This window comes from Magallana gigas, chromosome 4, assembly GCF_963853765.1.
Source record: "Magallana gigas chromosome 4, xbMagGiga1.1, whole genome shotgun sequence".
Classification (NCBI taxonomy): domain Eukaryota; kingdom Metazoa; phylum Mollusca; class Bivalvia; order Ostreida; family Ostreidae; genus Magallana; species Magallana gigas.
The window spans coordinates 52875155-52902136 of NC_088856.1; the positions used below are offsets into that span (position 1 = coordinate 52875155).

The 26982-nt window shown below is 33.3% G+C and overlaps 1 protein-coding gene across 1 annotated transcript; it reads left to right on the plus strand.

Moving 5' to 3' along the window:
• Positions 1 to 4128: 4128 nt before the first annotated feature.
• LOC136274933 (E3 ubiquitin-protein ligase TRIM71-like) lies at positions 4129 to 14380 on the plus strand. Its single transcript, XM_066082930.1, has 4 exons — positions 4129 to 4241; positions 4484 to 4569; positions 4937 to 5007; positions 12008 to 14380. The coding sequence occupies exon 4, from the start codon at positions 12031 to 12033 to the stop codon at positions 13690 to 13692; it is 1662 nt and encodes a 553-aa protein (XP_065939002.1). The 5' UTR covers positions 4129 to 4241; positions 4484 to 4569; positions 4937 to 5007; positions 12008 to 12030; the 3' UTR covers positions 13693 to 14380.
• Positions 14381 to 26982: the final 12602 nt, after the last annotated feature.

Sequence of the window (26982 nt, forward strand, 5' to 3'; positions counted from 1 at the left end):
GAATAACTCTTGAGGTCCTCTACCAAATCCTAGTGTATCCAAGTTTTTGTGGTCAATCTTAAGTAAGATATAAACCCCTGAATTGAGCCAGAACCCCCGGAAGCCACTTGGTGGTACCCCTACATACTCCCAAAAAAGTGTGTGGGGGGGGGCAACTCCATTATAATTCATTTTTTTATATGTAAATTTTTAAAAATGTGTTGCTGCGAGAAAAGGGGGGGGGGGCAGGCCCACCTGATGCTACGTGCCTGCAACAAATTGTGTTTATGTCAAATACATGTATCTCTCTCTCTCTTTCTCTCTAATGAGGCTCAGATAGTGATTCATGCATGTGATGATTAAGTATAACTATGTTGTAAGGAACGATATGAATAAAAAAAAAAAGAAGTAAGAATTTACACGGATATGAAGAGAGTATTTCAACATAGAATTTAGTTCGATATATTTAAGTTTTCCTGTCTTTTTAACGATTTTGATATTTTACATGCCAGGAAAAGGTCAGAAACGACGCCAATACAAAACTGGAAAGTCACTGCCACCAAGTGAATATCTCTTAAGATATTTAATGAGCAGTTCCTGTATTAGGAAAAAAGGGAAGAGTTTAAATCAAAAATAGAAACATATACTTCGGAAAATCACAAAAGAGAAGATCCGTTTACTTTCACACTCAGGAAGTATACACTAAGGAAGTTATATGGGTATTCCAATTTAATTGCAACATACTATATTTGCCTTAATTCTTGTGAGAAAAAAGCATTTAATATCTTGAAGGGGTGGGGGTTGGAATTACGTCAATGAACATATGCAAAAAGCCAAAGACACACGTAAAGTTTCTCATTTCAGTATTTTTGGGAATATGCACGAGAGTTTAAGAAAATTCACTAATTGAATGTGTTAATTTTGATGCATTTGACATAAATATTATTTGGTCATACTAACTAGTCTTTTAACGACTCTTCCATTTTTAATATAACATAAGCTGGTGTGTGTATATATATATATATATATATATATATATATATATATATATATATATATATATATATATATATATATATATATATATATATATATATATATATATATATATATATATATATATATATATATATATATGTTTCTTGGATTTCTACAAGAGAGAGGGATTTGATGACTGTAGGTCTTAAATCTACAAAGCTTTAAAAATTGTAAATAATTTTATTACTTTAAGTATACCGGTAATCACGAGAAGAAATATCTCAAACGTGTATTTGAATATCAAAGAAATTTTACCATGGAACATCACCTACCTTACGATATTACTTATTTCAAATTAAAACATCGAGAGTATAGACATGTCTAATTATAAGTATACGTAAGGTGAAATGCATTGTTTGGCTTAACATTTGATTATAAACGCTCGAATATAAGGATGGTGGGTCCCGGTGACCCCATAGTCTTAAATATTATATTAGTATCTTTCTACAAATGAATATTTAAGAGGCCGAGTACAGAACGAGTACGCACGCTTTCGCGCAGCGTTTCATATGTATTGTGACGTCATCTTTTTGCCTTGTTGACGCCAAACGTGAAAAAGTTTCAGCAAGCCTAGCCCTCTGTCACGTTTTCTTAACCCGCCGAAATATAGCTTAATTCATATATTTTAAGACAGTAACCATGTATTTTATATTAATGACCTTAATATGTGATGGTATATATTTATTTATTACCTAAATATGTCTGAATGTTTTAATAATACTATAAAGATCACCATTTCCGCCTTTGTCAAATAAAAAATAGCCATTATCTGACAAACTGGGAAATTTGGCATACAAAAAACATCTTTGATAAGACCCCTAGAACAAACCAGGAGGTAAAAGTTTTTTTTATTTGACCATTTGATGCCTTTTAGCAATAACTTTTATATGTAGAACAGAAAAAGAAGTTTTAAAAATATGTAAAAAATATGCAAAATTGGTACATTTCAAGCAAAATCCCATAGGGTCCTATGTTAAAAATTAACAAACTTTGAGATGACCCCTTCAACAAACGGTGTGGTAAATGTCTTATTTTTTTTATCTTAAAATAATAACTATATCAGTAGAAATTCATGTAAAAAATTTCATTCAAAAATCTAGGGCAGAACAAATTAGACCCGGCCTCGATTTTGGTGTTATGACATCAAATTTTATTCTTAAATACACAGCTATGGAAAAACATAAAGTATGATCGATGTATATATTCTGCTTGAGAATTTACAGTTAATTAAAAGCTTGTTTATGTAAAAAAAAAAATAACACTCTAATTAATCAAAACCCGCATGATAGAAACTAGAATTTGTGTGTGTGTGTGTGTGTGTGTGTGTGTGTGTGTGAGAGAGAGAGACAGAGAGAGAGAGAGAGAGAGAGAGAGAGAGAGAGAGAGAGAGAGAGAGAGAGAGAGAGAGAGAGAGAGAGAGAACGGGGATTATTGTTATTCTATGCAATCGATTGAAAATTTATGTACTACTTGTGATAGAATAGCTTCTTCGAATTTTCATGTGAGATATTTTTCTCTTTATAGCTAAGCTGTGGGAATATTAATCACTCTTAAATTGTTTTATTTTATTAGCAAGTAACTATTTAGATAATTTATATAGTTATTCCTTTTTTATCTGAAGTAACCAGATATTTATGTCAAATGCATCAATATTAACACATGTTTTTCGAATTTTAAAGATGATAGGAAAAGGCATGCTCAAAAAAATCAAATGACGTTACTTAAGATTAAAAATGACACAGTACGTGTATGTATAAATTCTAAACACACATTTTCAATCCTTGACTAAGTGAGAAAAACTAAAAATATTTCAATTAGTGATTTTTTTTAAACTCTCGTGCACATTCCCAAAAATATTGAACTGAGAAGCTTTACGTGTGTCCTTGGCTTTTCGCATATGTTCATTGATGCAATTCCAACCCCAACCCCTACCCCACCCCTTCAAGATATTAGATGTTTTTTTCTCACAAGAATTAAGGCAAATATAGTATGTTGCAATTAAATTGGAATACCCATATATAACTTCCTTAGTGTATACTTCCTGAGTGTGAAAATAAACGGATCTTCTCTTTTTGTGATTTTTCCAAGTGTATTTTTTTTTATTTTTGAATTAAACTCTTCCCTGTTTTTCTTAATACAGGAACTGCTCGCTAAATATCTTAAGAGATATCCACTTGGGGGCAGTGACTTTCCAGTTTTGTATTGGCGTCGTTTCTGACCTTGGCTTGTACAATATCAAAATCGTTAAAAAGCCAGGAAAACTTAAGATATATCGAACTAAATTTTATGTTGAAATACTCTCTTTATATCCGTGTAAATTCTTATTTCTTTCTTTTATATTCATATCGTTCCTTACAACATAATTATACTTAATCATCACATGCATGAATCACTATCTGAGTCTCATGAGAGAGAGAGAGAGAGAGAGAGAGAGAGAGAGAGAGATTTGACATAAACACAATTTGTTGATAATTTTACCAATTACACTGGATTTATCGTATTTGTTGCTCAAAAATTCATAAGTCATAGATGCAGACACATCTCCATGCTTGCAGATGAAGAAGATAATATGTTCATGTAAATAATGTGTTATATTTTTTGATAAATAATTAATCTGAATAGATGTACAGTTTGCCTACATGCCAGGACTATTTACACGAATTACCGTTCTCTGTCTTTCTCCAGAGACGTAAAATTTCATCGATCGGCTTTTGGAGCATACTCCAAATAGTACTCAGCGGAGAACATACTCCAAAACTTTTATAACCTCGGTTTTTAGAGTCGTACTCAGTGGCGCACATACTCGGAGTACGGAGTACGTATGGAAAAAGTTTTATAACCTCGGGGCCTGGTCGCACGTACGCCAGTATCGTGATTACGCACATTATCAATTTTTGAGAAATCTAGCCGCGCTTCATCACTTCAACTTTATTTCATTTGAATCTCTTGGTATTGACTTCGATGAAAATCAAAACAATTAAAAATAAATTATAACGTTATATAGGCGTATGGTAAAAATAATAGCAGATATATATTACACCCTAACATCCTTCCGTTGCTCGGAAAAACACGAGCTCTGTCGGAAAGGCCCGAGAAGTTGCGATGTGTAGCGCAGACGACAGTGGACGTGATGTCAAGAGTCAGATAAAACTATAGTTCTGTGGAAGAAGAGGTATAGAGGCCTACACATCAGGGAGTTCGATTTTATACACTTACTGATATAAGTATATAACGTAATAATTGAGGGAATATTGTTAAATGATATTACTGTCCTTCCACTGCATTATGTTTGATCAGGGACGTAAAATACGTATCTAGCTTGATTTCATTGGCATATCAAGAAATATCAGACTATAATCTTGATTTAATGATTAAAATTATTTGACCATTGCACTGACACAATGTATTGATTATATCCAGAACTTGGTTTTGTCTTTTATTTAAATCAATCACGTGATTTTAATAGGCCGCCGACCAGGAAGAGGAGTAAACATGAACTAGGAAGATCAAACATGGATTTTGTCGCCATTTTGAGTTGTAGGTCTTTATGAGGTGCGTAGTTTGTTAAACGTATGTTATTACTGATTGTTGAAGAATGCTTTTAATCTAATGCTATAACAGAGACTGAGAGTTGGCGAAATTGCCTAAAATGTACCAGCTGATGAGTTGTTATGAGGGAATCGTTAAATGTTGCTGTCCTTTCAAATTATCTAGCTTTATGACCATGATGACTATTGGCTAGCATATCATGAAACTAAAATCATCTAGTCATCTTTGTAATTTAATAGGATAATTAAGATTAATATGACTGCTCTTCAACTTGTCAGACATTAAAACAGCACAATTACTATAGTAGATTTGCCCGCAATGTTTGGTTTTGTGTTGTATTGAAACTACTCAATCACGTGATTCTATACAGGAAACCTAACCAGGAAGAGAAAAAACCAAAGCTGAAGCGCATTATCGCCATTTTGAGTTGGAGGTGAAAAGGTTTGTAATTTGTTAACTGTAGGTATTAATACATGTAACTATTATCTGATTAAGTTGATAATTTAAACCTAGTGTTTTATCTCTACTGGCGTGCAACCTTATATTCATGCCAAGTACCTTTTCTAGCCAGTGCATTGTTACGTCATATTTTGTACATGATTTTATGTCATTGTGTTGATAGAATGACGTAACAATACACTGGGAGAAATGGTTCTTGGCAAGAATTGGTTGTTTGCCAGTAATTGTCAATTTAGTTTTTATTTCTGATCAAAATTTGGCCATTGTCTGTCAGTGTCGTTGTTGTAAATTTCAACATTTTCATCTTCTCTAAAACTGCTTGGTCAATTTTATACAAACTTGGCACAAAGCATTATTGGGCAAGAGGATACAGTGGCGCAACAGCTTGGGTACAAATTTTTATGTAGGAATATATGGAGGAAAATCTAATTCTCAAAAACCAATCAGCCTGAAAAGCTGTAACTTATGTACAACCACTCGGGTATTGTAGATTCAAGTTTGTGAATTATAATCTCTGGAGTTAGTGTTGGGCTACTATAGGAAAGTAGAATTTCTAAACAGGAATACACAGAGAAAAATCTTTTCAAAAACCAATTATGAAGTTGTCTAGACATTTTGTATTTGATACTCTAAAGACGGTTAAAGCTTTTCATTGACTTTATTCTCAAGTGAGCAATGTGGCCCCTGGGCCTCCTATAGCATTTTAATTCACTCGAATATTACTTAAATTTTATAAGCCTGTATATGAAAATCAAGAGAATATGTTAACTGGTAATAGGGATGTATACATTCCGAAGGTGTGTTCAACAGAGCAGGTGTTGCACATGCTCGCAATAATTCCCTAAACCTGCAACACAAATTTTAGTGAACGCTTGCGAGCACTCGTTCTATTGAACACACCCTTGGTTATATATGATATGTTTTTGGTGCGACTGTTGAGGCGAGCGCAGCATAGAAAAGAAAAATCTCACCCTACATATGTAGTGATCAAAATGAAATTAATCAATCATAAGTATGAAACAAAGGTTTGTTCTTTCATTTCTATTACATTGTTATATTACTAAATTTTTAATGGTCTGATAAGATATGAACTTAAGTATTCACTTGATCAGGAGAAACTTTGGTGATTTGTTTCCATAACACCTTGGGAGAATTTTGTTGCATTTTATTTTATAATTGATTTTTAAAAAAAAGGTATATATCCCTTTACAATTAACACTATGTAAAAACTGGAATACAACTTGTCAAGGGAAAACAACTTCAAAAATATAACTATGGTAATATATACAACACACCAATTCTTAGAGTACAGGCCTGGTAAAGGAAAACGAATGATTTGTGGTGGTATTATCCCTAGCTATCACTTAGTCGACTGACCTATCAAACTTATTATTTACATCATGAAACGCTATGTACAAACAACTGGAACTGACTTTCTCATTGAAAAATAACAAAATATTTTTAGTTAATATCATTACACAAATAAGGTTCTTTGGTACATTAACATATGCAGGGACCAACCTAGAGCAAAATATTCGGGAGACTTTGCTTCTCCCTAACACAAAAATTGGAAGAAGTTTAAGAAATCAGGGAGACTTCCATTACTTGACAACGGCATAACGCTAATGATGATATACACAGATTAGAGCTTTAAAATTTAAATTAAATTAGTTCTAAGCAAGTCAATAAAAAAAAACAACTTTTAAAAATTGAAAAAAAACTTATCCAATTTATGAAATTTAATTTTTTTGATATATTCATCCATTTTATAAATGAAATGGTTTGTAATTGTTTTAGCAATTTAATTTTAAGATTAATTGAGGAATAAATCTGTATTTCTGTATATTTTGGAGGTACAGTACTAACAACGCTGATCCCATATTTAACCATGCTCAAAAATCTTCTTCTCAAATACTATTAGGCCAGAAAAGCTGTAACTTGTATGGAGGCATCCTCAGGTAGTGTAGATTCGAATTTGTCCAAATCATGGTCCCCAAGGGTAGGGTGGGGCCACAATGGGGGAATGTATAGAGAAAATCTTTTAAAACCTTCTTCTCAAAAATTATTAGATCAGAAAAGCTTAAACGTTTGTGAAGGCATCCTCAGGTATAGTTTAGATTCAAGTTTGTTCACATCATGGTCCTCGGGGGTAGGGTGGGGCCACAATATGGGATGAATTTTTACATAGAAATATATAGAGAAAATCTTTAAAATCTTCTTCTCAAAAACTACCAGGTATAAGGCCAGAAAAGCTCAAATTAGAGTGGAAGCATTCTCAAATAGTGTAGATTCAATGTCATGGTTCCTGGGGGTAGGACAGGACTCGATGGGGGGATAAATTTTTACAAAGGAATATATATAGAAAATCTTCTTTTAAAAACTATTAAGCAAGTAAAGCTTAAATTTGTGTGGAGGCATCCTCAGGTAGTGGTAATTCAAGTTTGCTAAATCATAGTTCCTGGGGCTAGGGCGGGCCGCATGTTGGATGAATATTTATAAAGGAATATATAGAGAGAATCTTTAAAAATATTCTGGAAAAGTTTTCAGTCCAAAAAGCAGTAACTTGTGTGAAAGCACAGGTTGTGCAGATAAACGTTTGATGAAACCATGATTCTCTAAAGAAAAGTGGGGCCCCGAAAAAGGGGGGGGGGGTTTATATAGGAATAGAGACAAATCTTCTTACAGGTACAACAAAAAAAGGGGCTTGGTATTTACCAAATAAAAATATAAGGATAAAAATTTGGCAGATTTTAAATGGTTTATTAGGAATGTCTATTGTACTTAGTTGTCAAGATATTTTGATATAGCTGCAATAGTGTAGCCCTCTTCGATTTTTTATATCTGATGTTTACTGGAGAGGGCTACAATTCCACAGGATCTCCGTAATGGTACAAAATTGCTTTTTTAATGCGGCTGACTTCGATCTGAAGAGATCCATTTTTTATTTGACTTCCTTTAGATAAAATGATTTTTTAATTCAGGTTGAACAAATTAACCGTATATAAATCAAAACCAGATAAAACACATAAGCATGTTTACCAGTCCTCTTTTTCAGCAGCCATGACAGTTCTCGCGTGATTTTATGGGATGTACGCTTAGAGTTTTGATGGGCTTGATAACGTGAATGTCAGTGTAAATAATCGATCCTACCTCGTTTTATCACTAAGACAACATTTAAGGAAATGGTATATAATGGAAAATTCATATTTACCGCGTTAATTATGTTTAAAATAGGGGAATTCCTATATTCAGTTCAAGATCCGCTCCTGAATTCTCATTGGCTGTCCCAAAATAAAACCGGTCAAGGTCAGTAAACATAGCGGACAAATTCAACTTTCGTTGTTAACATACACGACAAATAACCGATATAAGGACTATACTTGATATTTTTGGATTAATTTATGCCATAGACATCTACAATGTTTGAGTTTAGGTAAGAAATGCAAATGTTATTGTCATTTATGTACGATTTGAGACAAAATCGTTGCGGGAGTGAATGACTCCCGCACTTGCACCATTACGGAGATCCTATGGAGTTGTAGCCCTCTCCCCCCCCCCCCCCCCAAAAAAAATCGGGAGAGGGCTACATTATTGCAGCTAATTTTGATACTGTAATGCTAATTTAATCAGTTAAGGCTATTGTTGCTCAGGTGCGCGATTTGGCCCCTGGAGATCTTGTTTACTATCATACAACTTGGCATAGAAATAGTAATCAATATTTAGAATCTATGAAGGACTTTACTTTTGGACAGAATATTGGCGTAGGAAAATATCATGTTTTTCAATTCAGAATTGCTGCAAATTAATGAGTCTGGAAAAAGGTAGTGACCTTGACTTGACCTTTCTGTGATTAAACTAGTAGAATCATTTAGTTATATGATCTGTTTTACTGTGTCAAAATTTCATGAATTCTTATGCCTCCCTTCGAAGATGGGAGGGCATATTGCTTTGCTGCTGTCTGTCGGTCCACCAACAGTTTCCATTCATTTTCTTTGCAGAGGATGAACATATTGGAATTAAATTTGGTATACAGGTTTATCATGATAATATCTAGGTCAAGTGCGATATAGGGTACGATCGAGCAATTTTCAATAGAGTTATGGCCCTTGGACATAGAAAAATTCCAGTTATTTACAGTTTCCCTCATTTTCTTCTCAGAGGATGAACATATTGAAATGAAATTTGGTATACAGGTTTATATCATGATAATATCTAGGTCAAGTTTGATATTGGGTAAGATCAAACAAAGTTATACCCCTTGGACTCAGAAAAATTCCAGGCTCTGGGATCATGAAACTGTCTTAAATCTGAAGTCAGACTTAAGTCAATAAATTTGCACTTAATTTTTTAGATTGTTCTTAAAGTGGATCACAAAAAAAATGACTTAGGGGTAAGTCTGAAATATTGTCTTAAATCTTAAGACTGCTATTAGGCAGACTTAAGTTTATAGATTGTTACCAAGTAAGTTCAAAATGGCGACACTCGTTCGATTTTTAATAAGAAATGATCAGCAAAGAGGGCGGCTCCCTTGTCCTCGGGAGTTCTATTTATAGTTGAGGTTTTTCCCCTTTGTTTACTTACTATTGAAGTTATTTCCCTTTGTTAAAGTGAAAGTGTGTAAGCACGTCTGTATAATGACTGACATGTTATCCAGTAAGAAAATACGCTAATATTTGTGTGAAGCATCTTTTAAATATAATTTTTTAACTTTGTGATACATGTATATAATAATGTTTACGATACAGCCGATAGGAATCTTCAAACGAAGAAGAGTTCCACTTTTAACAAGTTCGGTCAAAAAATCGTGTGAGTTACTATGATGTTAAAGCTAAGACAAATCTTAGCTAAGTTTTTTCTTAGATCATTTTGTGATCAACTTAAGTAAGTAATATTTAACTAAGTTTGAATCTGAGATTTAAGACAAAATTCTAACTTAAATTTAAGACAGGTTCATGATCCTGGAGCCAGTTATTTGCAGTTTACGTTCAGATGTATGCATTAAATAACATGTACTATTTCCCATTTGTGATGTAAATTAACTACATCATTCTTTTTCTTGTGAAGAAAGAACAGCTTACCGTAAATAATCGAATTAAAGTCAGCAGTGATATAACAAGCATATAGGGTTAGAATAAGAGAACAACACTATTCTAAGTCTACGTGGATTTTGCATTGAATCAGCAATTTTTAAGCCATCATGATAACTTTAAAAAATTGCCCGAGGTGTCCCGAGTACTTCCGAATGGAGAAAAGATGTAAACATTTCCCTTTATTTATCTCCGTAAGAAATTTGTTTTCGTTCCTGTGAACTTCTATGGGTGAAAAATGATAATTTTTCAATGAAGATATCTTGGATATATTCCATTTTATTGATTTCAGCTATATTTCTTTCATAGGTATGTGTATTCTTATTAAAAATTATCAAAAAGTGATGGAAGCAATAACTTGGGACAGTTTTTTTTTTAAAATATAATCCGGCTGCAAAGCATACTTATCAATTTTTGAATAGGTTATGTCAATTTGAATGGATTGTAAAAATACATCGTCAAGTCAAATGAAGAAGCAATGATGAATAATTTTGGATATACTCAAAAAATGTAACATTTTAGAACTATATATTGTATGTAATTCTTGATAAATCCATTAATTAAAAATAATATATGCATGCACCGGTACCTGTAGTGTCGTGTAGGTGTCGGTTGTATTTTTAGTCAGGGGGGATAACTTTTCAGACAGATGCTTTTATTCACCTGTAATTTATCATCAAGACCACGGCAGTGTTAATTTGCTTGACAGCTCTATTGCAGGGATACGCGGTTTTAACCGAGACACCTGTTTTTGACTGCAAAGGTGCACGGAAAATACGGGATCAGCGTTGACAGTACTGTATTAGTCAAACCCTTTGACACAATTACAACCGTTATAAAGAGGATCTTATTTTTTTTAAATAACTGTAAACAAATGGTTTCATGATTATTTAAGCATTCATTTGGCAGAGTTATTAACTAATTACAAGTTAAGAACTAATTGTATTATCAACATTATAAGAAATAAACATCAGTTGCACAGTATGTGGTTGCATCACCCGTATTTAAAACCCCTAAAGATTAAACAGTTTCGAGTAATTAATCATATAACAGAAGTTACCTTAGGCTGTGAAAATGTGTTTAAAATTGGTTAATTATCATTTCTTTGCCTTTGGGGTTAATTTACAAGATTGTGAACTCATAATACAGGGCTACTTCAATTTCTCTTTCGGAGTAAATTCCGACGAAGTTACCGATCAAAAAACGACTATTTCACTCTCTAGGTTGGTCCTTGATATGATGCATTATATAGTAATTAAAGTGCGATTGACTGTCCAGTGTGAGATCTAGAATTTGTCCAAAACGATGCACGTATCAATGTAATTTAAGTAATTGGAGCCTCACATTAAAATTTCTCCCTCTCTCTTTCATTCAGATCATGCTCCCCTTGGTTACAAAAATAGCTGAAAACGTACAATTGTGGCCCTTTTAAATTTGATAACTGCCTTTTTATCCTCAATTTATTTGTAAAAGATTTTTATGCCTGGATCTCAAGAGAACATGGGAAGCCATTTGCAATTTACTGAGAATTGTGGGTTTTTGGTTTGGAGTTAGAGCTTGCAGTGCTTGCCGACATTTGTATACTAAATGATATTGTCCTACATGTCCTACAGGCCTAGTTTCACAGATTGGGACCAATCATCCGAATGGGTCACCAAAGCCTGTTTGGGATGTAATGTCCAAAATAGTCAGTCACACTCTTTAAAACAAGTTATATTTATGAGTAATTTTTGTTTAAAAGAATTTAAATGGCTTTCTGTCTTTTAAGCTCTTAAGTGTCCTGTTTGCAACAAGAACAATGTTTTTCTTAAAAAAATACCAAAGTTTTATAATAAGAAATAGTCAAATGATCAAAAACTTAAAAAAAGTGATATATCATTTTTTTATTTTTTCAGAACATGAGTAAAAGTATCTGACCATGGACAAGCGCTGGGCCCAGGATGTGTTACGGTGTCGTCTCTGTGAGACCCCAGGCCCCCCTATGTACTGTGACATTTGCCACATACATCTGTGTAAAGCCTGTGTGGGGGAACATCTCTCTGATCAATCCAAAGAACACAAAGTGCTGCCATTTGAAAAGAGAGGATCTACTCCTAAATGCCCAAAACATTCCTCAAACATAAGTGTACTTTACTGTAAACAATGTAACATTCCTATTTGTACAACATGTCTTTCCTCTGAAGAACACAGTGGCCATCAATTTATTGAAATATCTAAAACCATGGACAACAAGAAAGAAATGATTCAAAAAGATTTACAAGAACTAGAGAAATCCATTTATCCCAAATACCAAGAGATTGCATCCATTATCCCAGTCCAGAAATCTGCTCTGAGTGAAAACTCCCAGAAATTAACAACAGAAATTGACAAACATGGAGAAGACTTGCACAGAGAAATAAACACCATTATCAGAAACATGAAATCTAACGTGGAGGAAACGGAGACCAAACATCTGGCTGTCTTAGACAAACAGGAAGATGAAATTAAACACACCATTTCTGAAATCACACAGACCATTACTGAACTAAAGACGTTACTGGACTCCAGTGATGTCAGCCGTGTCTCTGCCTACAAATCCAGGAATGATGAATTCAGAAGATTGCCTCCTAAACTCACAGTGTCCTTACCAAGTTTTACCCCTCAGAAGATCAACAAAGAACAGCTTTATCAACAGTTTGGTTCTCTGTCAGCGTCATCTATCAAAACAGAAGAACATGGCTACACCATGGAATCTCCCGGTGCTGAGTCCTCTCCCCCGGACAGACCGCTCATTGATGTACCACGGATCATCACACAGATAGACACCGAGTATATAGGATTAGAGAGTGTGTCCTGTCTGAGTGATGAGGAGATGTGGACGTGTGGTGATGACAACATCATGAGACTCTACAACCTCCGTGGGGAACTAGTGAAGTCAGTCCAAACCAAGTCAGGGAAACATCCATACAACATAGCAGTGACAAGGAGTGGGGATCTAGTTTATACTGATATAGTTGATAGAACTGTGAACATAGCGAAGAATACACAGATACAGACAGTGATCAGACTACGGGGGTGGAAACCTTTCAATGTCTGTAGTACCTCCTCTGGTGACCTCCTGGTTGTCATGGACAGTGATGATGATAAACAAACAAAAGTTGTGTGTTACTCTGGCTCCACAGAGAAACAAAGTATTCAGTACGACGACAAAGGACAACCTCTCTATTCATATGGTAGATACCCTAAATACATCAGTGAGAACAGGAACCTGGATATCTGTGTGTCGGACTATAGAGCCCGTGCAGTAGTGGTGGTCAATCAGGCCGGGAAACTCCGGTTTACCTACACTGGTCCTTCCTTTACTACCAAGGGAACATTCGATCCACTCGGCATCACAACAGACAGCCAGGGTCGCATCCTGACAGCAGACTGTACCTATAACAACCAGCGTATCCACATCCTGGATCAGGACGGACAGTTCCTCCGCTACATTGACAACTGTGATTTACAGTATCCATGGTGTTTATGTGTGGACACCAGAGACAACCTCTTTGTGGCTGAGTACAACACAGGTAAAGTGAAGAAAATACAATATGTCTAGAACATTACACAGCAGTGTAACATTGTTTATATGTATTACATGTTGACAAACTGACTGTGTGTATATATAAAACATGTATTAGCATAAAGATAATTAATTATATTATATAATAGAGTCATGCATATAAAATATACGTCCATTTAGTTCATGTCAACAATATCATTGTTTTGTTTATCATGTTTATACATCATAATAACAAACTGTTTTAGTGTAGTCATTGTATTGTCAATAAATTAAATGTTTATACATTTAATGTCTAAACAAACTGTGTACATTATAAGAATACAATCAGAGAAACCTCGTTTGGTATTTGTCAAACAAATCAAAACATTTTAATGTTGATAAAATGACACTTAAAGTTGAATCAAACATGTTAAATATTTGTAAAAAAAAATCTTTTTGGCTCTCCTTTATCATGTTTATATTAAGTTATGAGTTAATTTCAATCATTTTAATAAGAATAGAAATATAAATCATACATTTTCTTTTCTCAAAGCAGATAAACTGAAGGTACCACATTTGTTGAACATTAGAATGGTGTTTATTTGATCTTTGTTCCATTTTAAAGATTTCTGTCACTGAAGATTGAGTAACTTTTGTTTCTTACACATTAGTAATAAATCCTGCAGTTGTACATTGTGTACGTTAAATAATGTGTTATCATGTCTAATAAATGATTTGTAAACAACTTTGTTATTTGGTTTTAATTAGTTTTTAACCACATAATTTTGAATATTACGGTAAAGTTGAAATGGACTTTCTAATTCAAACGGATGGAGGAAAATGTCTGAATGTTTGCATGATCTGGTAAAAATTGTTAAAACTGTCACCCCTTTCCCCTTTTTATGAATCGACGTTTGCAAACATGAAAATAAAAAAAAAACAATAGACTACCTGAAAGGTTCAGCCGAGGGCTATACATGTAATACTGGCTGACCGTCAAGACTCATGGGCTCTTGTTTATTTTCCTGAAACGTTTGGTTGAATGTTTTATTGTAACGAAAAAATTCATCGCGTCAGCCATTTGTTGAATTACATTGCCTTATTTCAATTATAAAGGCATGAAATACTCGGCTTTGAGTTTCTGAAATATGGCACTATTTGAAGACGTTGATATGGATATACTAGTTATTACATGCGCAGATCTAGAATTTTTTCCCCCGGGGGGGGGGGGGTTCGACGTACATGAGTTGGGGGGGGGGGTTCTGAGGCTTATTTTTGGCAATTTTATTTTGTAGATATAAAGAAATTTAAATTTTGCGGGGGGGGGGGGGGACTGGACTCTCCTCACCCCCTCCCCTTCTAGATCCGCGCATATATTATCAATACCTTAAAACCTTGAGAATTAGCCGGATTTGATAGTACGCCGGTTTTCAAAATAAGCCACTTATTTCTTGCTTTGAAAATTACTAAAAAAAAATAAGCATGTTTTGAAATAAGACAGTCATGACAGTGCCTTCCATTCAGGAAAGATTGTGTTTTCTACAATCAAGATATTAAACACAGGATTATTTTAATTACTAGCAGTAGTTCATTATAAAGGTATGTAACAGTTATGATTAGTTTTAAAATAAAACATCGAAATCTTAAGGAGTAGGTCTAGTAGTCGCCATTGCTTAAAGCTCACTGTTTTAAAGATAGACAAGCAGAATTAAAGACACGAACATTTTCATTTAACTCTTACAGATGTTTAGCTGAATATTCTAGATCAAACAAGTAGTTCACAATCGATTATATACAATTTATTTATTGGTTTCATATATTAAGCCGTGGTTTTGCTCTCGTCGTTTCCCGGTATTTTGTTTGGATAATGAGCCGTGAATTGAAAATAAATAAACAAAAATACAAAGTTGACAACGTAAATCTAGGGGTAATGTCAGTTTTTTAAAAGTATTTTTAGGCAAAGAGCATTGCTTCGAATTCGAAGTTGAAGAGGGCAGCCATACCCCTAAAAATCTTAAAGTGCAAAAATAAAAAAAATCGAAATTTATATTCGGGGGTGTTGTTGCAGGGAAGGGGGTTGTTATTTACTACCGAAAAACTTTATTACAGTAATTTATATCATGCTTTGAATAATTTCAATACATTTTTTTACAGTTACAGAAAAGTGGAGGGACAATTTTGTAAAGCCATACTGTGATTTGCAAACATGTGAGCTCCCCGTCCCCGTGCGTTGCTATATTCCTTTTATTTTCTATTTATTTTCCTATATAATTACTTTTATGGGCTTAAAATTACCCACCTTCGCCGATCTTCTTAGTGTTAATGTTGCAATGGTGCGGCTTAACAATGACATTATTATTTGAAGACATTCGGACATCATTTAATACATATGTAGTAATAAGCAATAAACTCATGAGTTATGGGGGGTCATACTGTGAAAGATATGTTCTTTTTAATATTTATATGGATTTTCACAGAAGAAGTAAACAAGTATTTTATTCAGTCAGCACAAAATCAAAATTTTCATATACTCTTTCTCTCTCATGAAGAAAAATGTCTGATATATTGGAGTTATCTCTCTTTGACCAGTAATGCATATTGACATCTACGTTATTAATACTAAACTCATCTATCACAAAAATTAAAACAATCCAACAAGACTGATTTGTACGCAACATTGAGTTGAATTTATTTAGCATTATCATTATTAAGGTCTTCCGTTTCCAACGGAAGACCTTATAGTGATTGTAAGGTTTTTTATTATTATTATTTTTTTTTCCTTTTTTTGTCCACAAGATTTCTCGGAGATGGCTGGATAGATATTTTTGAAAATTTCTAGAATGAAAGATAATGATCATATCTCTAGGCGTTTTTTTCATTTTATCAAAATTCATTTCCGGTCGTCCGTTTCCTGTCCCGCGTTAAAAAAGCTTGTCACCTCGAGATCTAAAAAACGATAAAGACTTGAACCTCCAAACTTTGAGGGATGATAGACCTATAGGTGTAGATGTGTTTAAATTATTTTGTTTTGTTCGTCGTAACTTCCGGTTGTCACCGGAAGCACTTCAAAAATTATTGTTTTTACGCATTAAATTTCTTTTCTATAGAATAAACATAAAACTATAATTCTATACATAAGTTATCTATGCGATGTTATATCAACAAAAAGATTCTACTTCCGGTGAGATATCTCAATTATCTCAGAAAGCTTTTTTAAAACACATTTTGTACCCGCGAGATCTCAGAAACTATAAATGATCAAATCATGAAACTTGTATGAATGATCGACATTTGATTGAAGATGTGTTTAACTGCTTTCATTTTGTCTTCCGTCACTTCCGGTCCACACAGGAAGAGTTCAAACAAATCGAGCTGTTTATCAGTTTAACTGTTTTCCTTAGATATTTTAAGTATTTTTAATTATCAATTATGTACAAAAGGCAAGTATACAAGAAATATTTAAAACAATTTACACTGAGCACTTCCGTTTGTCCGTTTCCTGTCCCGAGACAAAAAACCTTATTTCGTCGAGATCTTAAAAACGGTAACAATTTGAACAACCAAACATTGTTGGATGATAGATCTTTGTATGTACAAGGGTTCACATTAGTTTGTTTTATCCGGCGTAACTTCCGGTCGTCACAGGAAGTACACCCAATTTTGATTTTTTTAAAAATATTGGGTTAATTAGCATGGAAGTAACATTTAAGCTATAAAATACAAAAAGTCATATACACATTATAAATAAACAACAAAAAGTTCTACTTCCGGTGAGACATCTGAAATATCTCAGGTAGCTTTCTTTTTAAAAAACAAAGTACCCACAAGATCTCAGAAACTGTGAGAGATCAAGAACCAAAATTTATATGTATAATTAACATTTGATTGAACATGTGTTTAATGGGTTTCATTTGGTTGTACGTCATTTCCGGTTCTCACTTGAAGCGTTCAAAGAATAGAAGTTTTTTTTTTAACTTTAGATTTGTTTTAATACTGTTTTATTATTTTTTTTATGTTTTAATATTGTTTTAATATAAACGTACCGTAGGTAAATGTAGTAAAACATCTTCTTTTAATTTCTTAAATCACTTCCGTTTGTTCGTTTCCGGTACCGAGACTAAAAACCTTTTTTTGAAAGAGATATTATAACTTACAAAAACTTGAACATCAAAACTTCGAGGAAAGACAAAACAATTATGAAGATATGTTCACTAAGTTCTAAATGATCCGGCGTAACTTCCGGTCGTCACAGAAAGTACTATAAATTCACATTTTGTCTTTTGTTTTTTTTTTATTTCTTTGGAACTCCTTTACAGTATATGTTATATCCATTTTCTGTTTACAAGAGAAATGGACTTTTTGTACAGATTAATACATAAGGAACGGAAGACCTTTTTGTTGCTATAGCAACAAGAGTCTAGTTATTAAGGTCTTCCGTTTTCCAACGGAAGACCTTATTGTTTTCGTTCGGTTTCTTTTTCCCTATTATTATTTTTTTTTTTCTTACAAAATTTGTGCAGGCGATTTCTCGGAAATGGCTGAACCGATTTTCGTGAAACTTTCAGATCTAATAGATATTAGTCCGAACTTCATATACATTTTTTTATTTTGATGACGTCATTTCCGTTCTTGAGAAAATGACGTTTTAGCGATTTTCAGAGGGTCGGCTTGTCCAGGGATCTCCTCCTAAACGGTAAAAGATATTGAATTCAAACTTTCAGGGATTGTAGACAAGAGATTGTAGATGTGCAATTTGGCATTTATATTTGTCATGCTCAAAAGGCGTTAAAGCTCGCCTGGTCCCGAAAATTGAGACCAAAAAAACGTCGTAATTTTTCATGGTTTTCTTAGTTTATCTCTTTTCTGACAAATATTTTGTTAACACATGTAATGCAAAAAAAGTTTATATTTACAAGACCTTTCATTTGATATCAAGAAAAAGGGGCTGGCCCCTAATATTAGGGGACTAAAGGGCTCTAAAGTCTTTCATCTGGAGCTCTTTACTAAGGGGTATTTTGTGAACAGTTATAGAAGCAAATATGTTTATTTTACAGTTATGTAATGATGTTATCATGTGTTACGTAATTAGGGGTTTTTAGGGGCCAAAAGTCCAGAATTTTGATCACATATATCTTAGAAAGGAAAAATATTTTAAAATGCAGTAAAGAAGAAAAGATGCTCAGAATGATGTACTTAATAATATGCAATTTTCAAAATTTCGTTAAACAGCCCCTATAAGGAGTTAAGGGATCGGCCCCTAAAATGTTCTTTCCCATATATCTCAAGAACGGTAACGAATTTCTAAACAGTTGTTGAACATAATGTGTTGAGATTTAAATGACCTTTTATTTGATATCTAGAAAAAGGGGCTGGCCCCTAAAATTAGAGGACCAAAGGGCTCTAAAGTCTTTTATTTGTAGCCCTTTACTGAGGGATATTTTGTGAACGGTTATAGAAGCAAATATGATTATCTCACAGTTATGCATCCAAGCAATGTAATGATTTTATCATGTGTTACGTAATTAGGGGTTTTAGGGGCCAAGAGTCCAGAATTTTGATCACATATATCTCAGAAAGGAAAAATATTTTGAAATGCAGTATAGAAGAAAAGATGCTCAAAATGATGTATTAAATCATATGCAATTTTCAAAATTTCGTTAAACGGCCCCTATAAGGAGTTAAGGGATCAGCCCCTTAAACGTTCTTTCCCATATCTCTCAAAAACGGTAACGAATTTCTAAACAGTTGTTGAACAAAATGTGTTGAGATTTAAATGACCTTTTATTTGATATTAAAAAAAAGGGGCTGGTCCTTAGAATTAGGGAACTAAAGGGCTCTAAAATTTTTCAACTGTAGCTCTTTACTGAGGGAAATTTAATGAAAGGCTATAGAAGCAAATATGTTTATCTTACAGTTCTGTATCCAAGTACTGTAATGATTTATTCATGTGTTATGGAATAAGGATTTTTTAGGGGTGATGAGTCCATAAACTATGACAAGCTATATCTCAAAAAGGAAAATATTTTGAAATGCAGGGTAGAAGAAAAGATGCTCAAAATGATGTAATTTACAAAATGCAACCTTCAAATTTGGTTCAGCGGCTCCAATAAGGAGGTAAGGGACTGGCCCCTAAAATTTTTTTTTCTCAGATATCTCAAGAACGGTAACGAATTTCTAAACACTTTTTGAACAAAGCTCTTATCCCTGAAACAAAATAGTATCTGGCCCTTAGAATGTAGACCCCGTTTTTCTATTCTAAATCATGTTTAGCTGTTAAATAGCAAAATCAAGATCGAACATGTATCTCAAATTCTAAAATCAGACGGAAGACCTCCTCGTTGCTCGCAACGAGATCGTGTCTAGTTATTATTATTATTATTATTAAGGTCTTCCGTTTCCAACGGAAGACCTTATAGTGATTGTAATGTTTCTTTTTATTAAGGTCTTCCGTTTCCAACGGAAGACCTTATAGTGATTGTTAGGTTTTTTCTTTCTTTCTTATTATTATTATTTTTTTCCCCTTTTTCTCTCGTGAATTTCTCAGAGATGTCTTGATGGATTTTTATAAAATTTTCAGGAATGACAGAAAATAAAAAGATCTAGAGGATTTTAATTAAAAATGTTCTAAATTCACTTCCGGTCGTCCGTTTCCTGTCCCGCGACAAAAAGCTTGTCACCTCGAGATCTAAAAAACGGTAAAGACTTAAACATTCAAACTTTGTGGGATGATAGACCTATAGCTGTAGATGTGTTTAAACACTTTTGTTTTGTTCGTCATAACTTCCGGTCGTCACCGGAGGCACTTAAAAAATAATTTTTTTACGCATCAAATTTTTTGTCAATAGAATAAATATATAAGAATAAATCTATACATAGGAAATCTCTGCGATGTAATATCAACAAAAAATTTCTACTTCCGGTGAGATATCTCAATTATCTCAGGTAGCTTTTTTAAACACATTTTGTACCCGCGAGAACTGAGAAACTATAGGCGATCAAGACACGAAACTTTCATGGATGATAGACATTTGATTGAAGATGTGTTTAACCGGTTTCATTTTGTCTTCCGTCACTTCCGGTCCATACCGGAAGAGTAAAAAAAATCGAGCTGTTTATCAGTTTAACTGTTTTCCTTTGATATATTTTAGTTAGATAAGTGAAAAAATAATGTACAAAAGGCAAGTATACAAGAAATATTGAATACAATTTACATTGAACACTTCCGTTTGCCCGTTTCCTGTCCCGAGACCAAAAACCTGATTTCGACGAGATCTCAAAAACAGTAACGACTTGAACAACCAAACTTTGTGGGATGATAGACCTATGTATGTACATGTGTTAACACTATTTTGTTTTATCCGGCGTAACTTCCGGTCGTCACAGAAGTACACCCAATTTTGATATTTTTAAAAATATTTTGGTTATTTAGCATTGAAGTAACATTTTAGCTATAGGAATACAAAAAGTCATCTACACAGGGTAAAAAAAAGATCTACTTCCGGTGAGACATCTCAAATATCTCAGGTAGCCTTTTTTAAAAACAAAGTACCCACAAGAAACTGTGATAGATCAAGACTTATATAGATAATGGACATTGATTGAACATGTGTTTAACGGGTTTCATTGGGTCCTACGTCACTTCCGGTTAATAATTGAAATGTTCAAAAGCAATAAAACTTTTTTAAAAACATTTTACTCAATGTGATGAACAGTAACGTAAGTAGGTAAATGAACTAACATATCTACTTTCCGTTTTTTAAATCACTTCGGTTTGTTCGTTTCCGGTCCCTAGATAAAAACCTTTTTTCAACGAGATATTATAACTAACGAAAACATGAACATCCAAACTTTGAGGAAAGACAAAATGTACATGTATCCATTTTCTGTTTACAAGATAACTGGATTTTTTGTGCAGATTAATACATGAGGAACGGAAGACCTTTTTGTTGCTATAGCAACAAGAGTCTAGTTATTAAGGTCTTCCGTTTCCAACGGAAGACCTTATAGTGATTGTAATGTTTCTTATTATTATTTTTTTTTTTCCTTTTTTTTGTCCACAAGATTTCTCAGAGATGGCTGGATAGATTTTTGTGAAATTTTCTGGAATGAAGGATAATGACAATATCTCGAGGCGTTTTTTTCATTTTGTCAAAAATCATTTCCGGTCGTCCGTTTCCTGTCCCGCGTCGAAAAAGCTTGTACATTCGAGATCTCAAAAACGGTAAACACTTGAACATCAAACATTTGTGGGATGATAGACCTATAGCTGTAGATGTGTTTAAACTATTTTGTTTTGTTCGTCGTAACTTCCGGTCGTCACCGGAAACACTTCATAAATAACTTCTTTTTTGCTTAAAATTCCTTTTCCATAAAATAAATATAAAAATATAAATCTATGCATAGGTTATCTATGCGATGTTATATCATCAAAAAAATTCTACTTCCGGTGAGATATCTCAAATATCTCAGGTAGCTTTTTTAAAACACATTTTGTACGAACGAGATCTCAAAAAGTATAAGTGATCAAAGCACAAAACTTTCATGGATGATAGACATTTGATTGAAGATGTGTTTAACTGGTTTCGTTTTGTCTTCCGTCACTTCCGGTCCACACAGGAAGAGTTCAAACAAATAGAGCTCTTTATCAGTTTAACTGTTTTCCTTTGATATTTGTAGTTAAGTCGATGAACAATTAAGTAGAAAGGGCAAGTATAAAAAAAAAATTAAATACAATTAACATTGAGCACTTCCGTTTGTCCGTTTCCTGTCCCGAGACTAAAAACCTTATTTTGACGAGATCTCAAAAACGGTGAAGACTTGAACAATCAAACATTGTGGGTTGGTTGACCTATGTAAGTACATGTGTTTACACTATTTTATTTTGTTCGGCGTAACTTCCGGTCGTCACCGGAAGCACTTCAAAAATAACTACTTTTACGCTTAAAATTCCTTTTCCATAAAATAAATATAAAAGTATAAATCTATGCATAGGTTATCTATGCAATGTTATATCATCAAAAAAATTCTACTTCCGCTGAGATATCTCAAATATCTCAGGTAGCTTTTTTAAAACACATTTTGTACAAACGAGATCTCTAAAAGTATAAGTGATCAAAGCACAAAACTTTCATGGATGATGGACATTTGATTGAAGATGTGTTTAACCGATTTCGTTTTGTCTTCCGTCACTTCCGGTCCACACAGGAAGAGTTCAAACAAATAAAGCTCTTTATCAGTTTAACTGTTTTCCTTTGATATTTGTAGTTAAGTCGATGAACAATTAAGTAGAAAGGGCAAGTATAAAAAAAATTATTAAATACAATTTACATTGAGCACTTCCGTTTGTCCGTTTCCTGTCCCGAGACTAAAAACCTTATTTTGACGAGATCTCAAAAACGGTGACGACTTGAACAATCAAACATTGTGGGTTGGTTGACCTATGTATGTACATGTGTTAACACAATTTTATTTTGTTCGGCGTAACTTCCGGTCGTCACCGGAAGCATTTCAAATTTATTTTTTTCCTTAATTTATATATTTCACATGGAATGAATATATCAGTATACAATCTTAGATATTACATCTATACAATATTGAATTAGCAAATAAATTGTATTTCCCGTGTGATATCTCAAATATCTCTATGTAGCTTTCCTTTTTACAAATTTGATGCCCGTGAGATTTTTGTCACTTTAAGTGATTAGGACACGAAGCTTTCATGAATGATAGACATTTGATTGAAGATGTCTTTAACGGGTTTTATTTTGTCAACTGTCACTTCCGGTTCTCACCGGAAGGGTTCAAACAAATCATGTTTCAACAAGTTTAACTAACTTTCTTGGGTGTTTCATCTAGTCTAATAAACAGTGATGTACGCTAAACAAATGTACGAGAAATACCAGGTTTTGTTTTTATTGATCACTTCAGTTCATCCGTTTCCGGTCTTGAGACAGAAAACATTGTTTCGAAGATATCTTAGATTTGGCAGAGACATACACAACCAAACTTTGAGGAAAGATTGACTTATGATTGTACAAATGGTTAACATGATTTGTTTAGTTCGGCGTTACTTCCAGTCGTCACAGAATATACTTCAAAAATTGATTTTTCATTCTCGTTGTTTTACATGGAAGAAACGTCTGGAAATATCATTCACAATAATTATCATATCCACTATTTTTTCTATGCGAGAGAAGAAATGTCTTACAGTTAATTTGAAACCTGTATATCAAAACGCTTTGTGGGATGATAGATCTATGTATATTCATGTGTTAACACTATTTTGTTTGATCCGGCGTAACTTCCGGTCGTCACAGGAAGTACACCCAATTTCAATTTAAAAAAAAATATTTTGGTTACTTAAGATGGAAGTAACATTTAAGCTGTAGAAATACAAACGGTCTTCTACACATGGTAAAAAAACAAAAAAAGTCCTACTTCCGGTGGGACATCTCAAATATCTCAGGTAGCCTTCTTTTATGAAAACAAAGTACCCGCAAAATCTCAGAAACTTTGAGAGATCAAGACACCAAACTTATATTGATGATGGACATTTGATTGGACATATGTTTAACGGGTTTCATTTGGTCTTATGTCACTTCCGGTTATCAATTGATGCATTCAAGCAGACTTTTTTTTAACTTAGATTTTTTAAAACATTTTACTTAGTGTAATGAACAGTAATGTACCGTAGGTAAATGTACTAAACATATCTACTTTTAATTTCATTAGTCCGTTTCCGGTCCTGAGACAAAATCCTTTCCTCAACGAGATACTATAACTAACAAAAACATGAACATACAAACTTTGAGGAGTGACAAAACAATGTATGAAGATATGTTTACTATTTTCTGAATGATCCGGCGTAACTTCCGGTCGTCACAGAAAGTACTTAAAAATTGACACCTAGTCTTTTATTTTGTTTAACTTAGAAATAATGTCTTTGGAATTCCTTTACGAACAAGAGTTACTTTTAATTTCATTTAACACTACCGGTTCCTCACACTCACCTGACTGATATATCTCAACTCTGCTTCCAGGGCAAAAAGAAAACAAAAACAATTCATTAATAAAAGAATAATTAATTTTATTCAGCAATTCACAATTTGTTGACTATATGGCATTATTTGTTATAAACAATTGGGCATTTGTGTATGAAAAAAATCCAAAAATACATTATTAAGTTGTGAAAATTTTTGAATAAAAATTTTAAAACAATAAATGAAACAAATGAAAAATAACAATATCATGCTGTCACGGTTAATCTAACAATACAATACGTCGTGAAGTTTTTCAAAGAAAATAAACCTGCATATTTTAAAATTGTACAACTTTCCTCAGGTGTTATATGATTTTTCCAAAGAGATGGGTTATGTGTTACTTTTTTGTATTTCTATACGCTGCATGGTCATTGACACTGTCTTTACAATGATATGAACAATGTCCACACGTGTGGACAAGCAACTGACAAACATGTATTTCCTTGGGTATTCTGATTTAAAAAGGTTCAATGTCCATCACGTTGACAAAATAATCAATCATGGGATTGTAAATTGGTGTATATGAGTGACCCAAAATATTCCTGAACATTTATGTCCCATGAACATAATAATTAATTCAACAACAATACACATCAACTAACAAAGTAATCAGTCACTGAGTCTGTTTTCCTTCCTGTGAGTGTTTCCGAGTGAAAAATGATAATTTAATTGGCAGTGAAAATACTTTGGTTATTTTCCCTTTCACCAATTCCAACTATATTTCTTTCACGAGTATGTGTATTTTGATTAAAAATCCTCCAAATTTTATGGGAGCATTACTTAGGACAGACTATGGATAATGTTTAAAAATAACATAAAACTTAACAAGATATCTGTGAGCCAATGCTCACTAGTGATACCCCCGCTCTGATGTGAATATGCAAAATAAGCAAAGTCGACATTTAACAGAAGCTTGCATCCGATTGGTACAGAAATATAAAATTTCAAGCATCTGCGATAAATAGCTGCTGAGAAATCTGAGACGAAAATTTGTTTGAAAATTTTGGCTAAAATAAACAAAGTACTCATTTAACAGGAAGTTGATGTCCGATTGGTACAAAAATATATCCCATGATATGGCATGCCTTAACAAACACTGTGTAAAAATTTCAAGCATCTGCGATAAACAGTTGCTCAGTATTCTTTGAAAAAAAATTGTTTGAAAATTTTTGCTAAAAATAAACAGAGTCGTCATTTAACAGAAAGTTGACGTCTTTTTGGTACAAAAATATATCCCATGATATGGCATGCCTATACAAATACTGTGTAAAAATTTCAAGCATCTGCGATCAACAGTTGCTGAGAAATCTTTGACAAAAATTTGTTTGAAAATTTTTGCTAAAAATAAACAAAGTCGTCATTTAACAGGAAATTGACGTCCGATTGGTACAAAAATATATTCCACGATATTGCATGCCTTAACAAACACTTTGTAAAAATTTCAAGCATCTGCGATAAATAGTTGCTGAGATAAATGCGACAGAAATTGTTGTTACGGACAGACAGACAGACACACAAGGGTAAAACAGTATACCCCCTCTCCTTCAGAGCGGGGGTATAAAAAGCATACTTTGCATTCTTATGAATTAATCTATAGTATCCAAAATCATTGCATGAATTTCTGCACATAAATTGTCATTGAAGAATACAACTACATGTACCTGTATAATGACAAAGTTATAGATTATTAATTTCAAATACACATAATAAAAGGCACCCTTCTTACTCAAGTAAATATTGTCTTTATCTTCTAAATATAATAATGATAATGATACAATCTTTCATTTTTCATGAATGAGAACATATGGACACATATCTAGCTACATATTATCTTCACATCACATCTTATATAATCACATCACATTATTTTGTCTGAATAAGAGGGACTAAAAGGCCAACTGTTGATGCAATGACGTTTAAGCATTATTGAGGCCAAGTCCACACACAACTAGGGTAGGAAGAAAAATACATGCAATGGGGAAATATCTGGAAAAAAAAATGATTCAAATTTGGCTTTTCTTCAAGTTGGTCAAAATTGGAGGGAGCAAAGAGCCCTTCTCCTACTGCATTCTGCATCTATCTTAACAAAACCACCAACTCTTTGTAATGTACAAAATAAATTTGGCTGGAGTCATAAACAGTTTATTAAATCTAAACCAAAAATCTATATTGAAAAAAAAACCATTCGCACAGGAACACTTAATCTATACTTGAATATGCATATCTATATATTATGTCCTTATTGAGTAATTTGATGGAAGTACATTAAAGGTCTCTGAGAGGAGTTGCAATGTAAAGGAAAGGACTT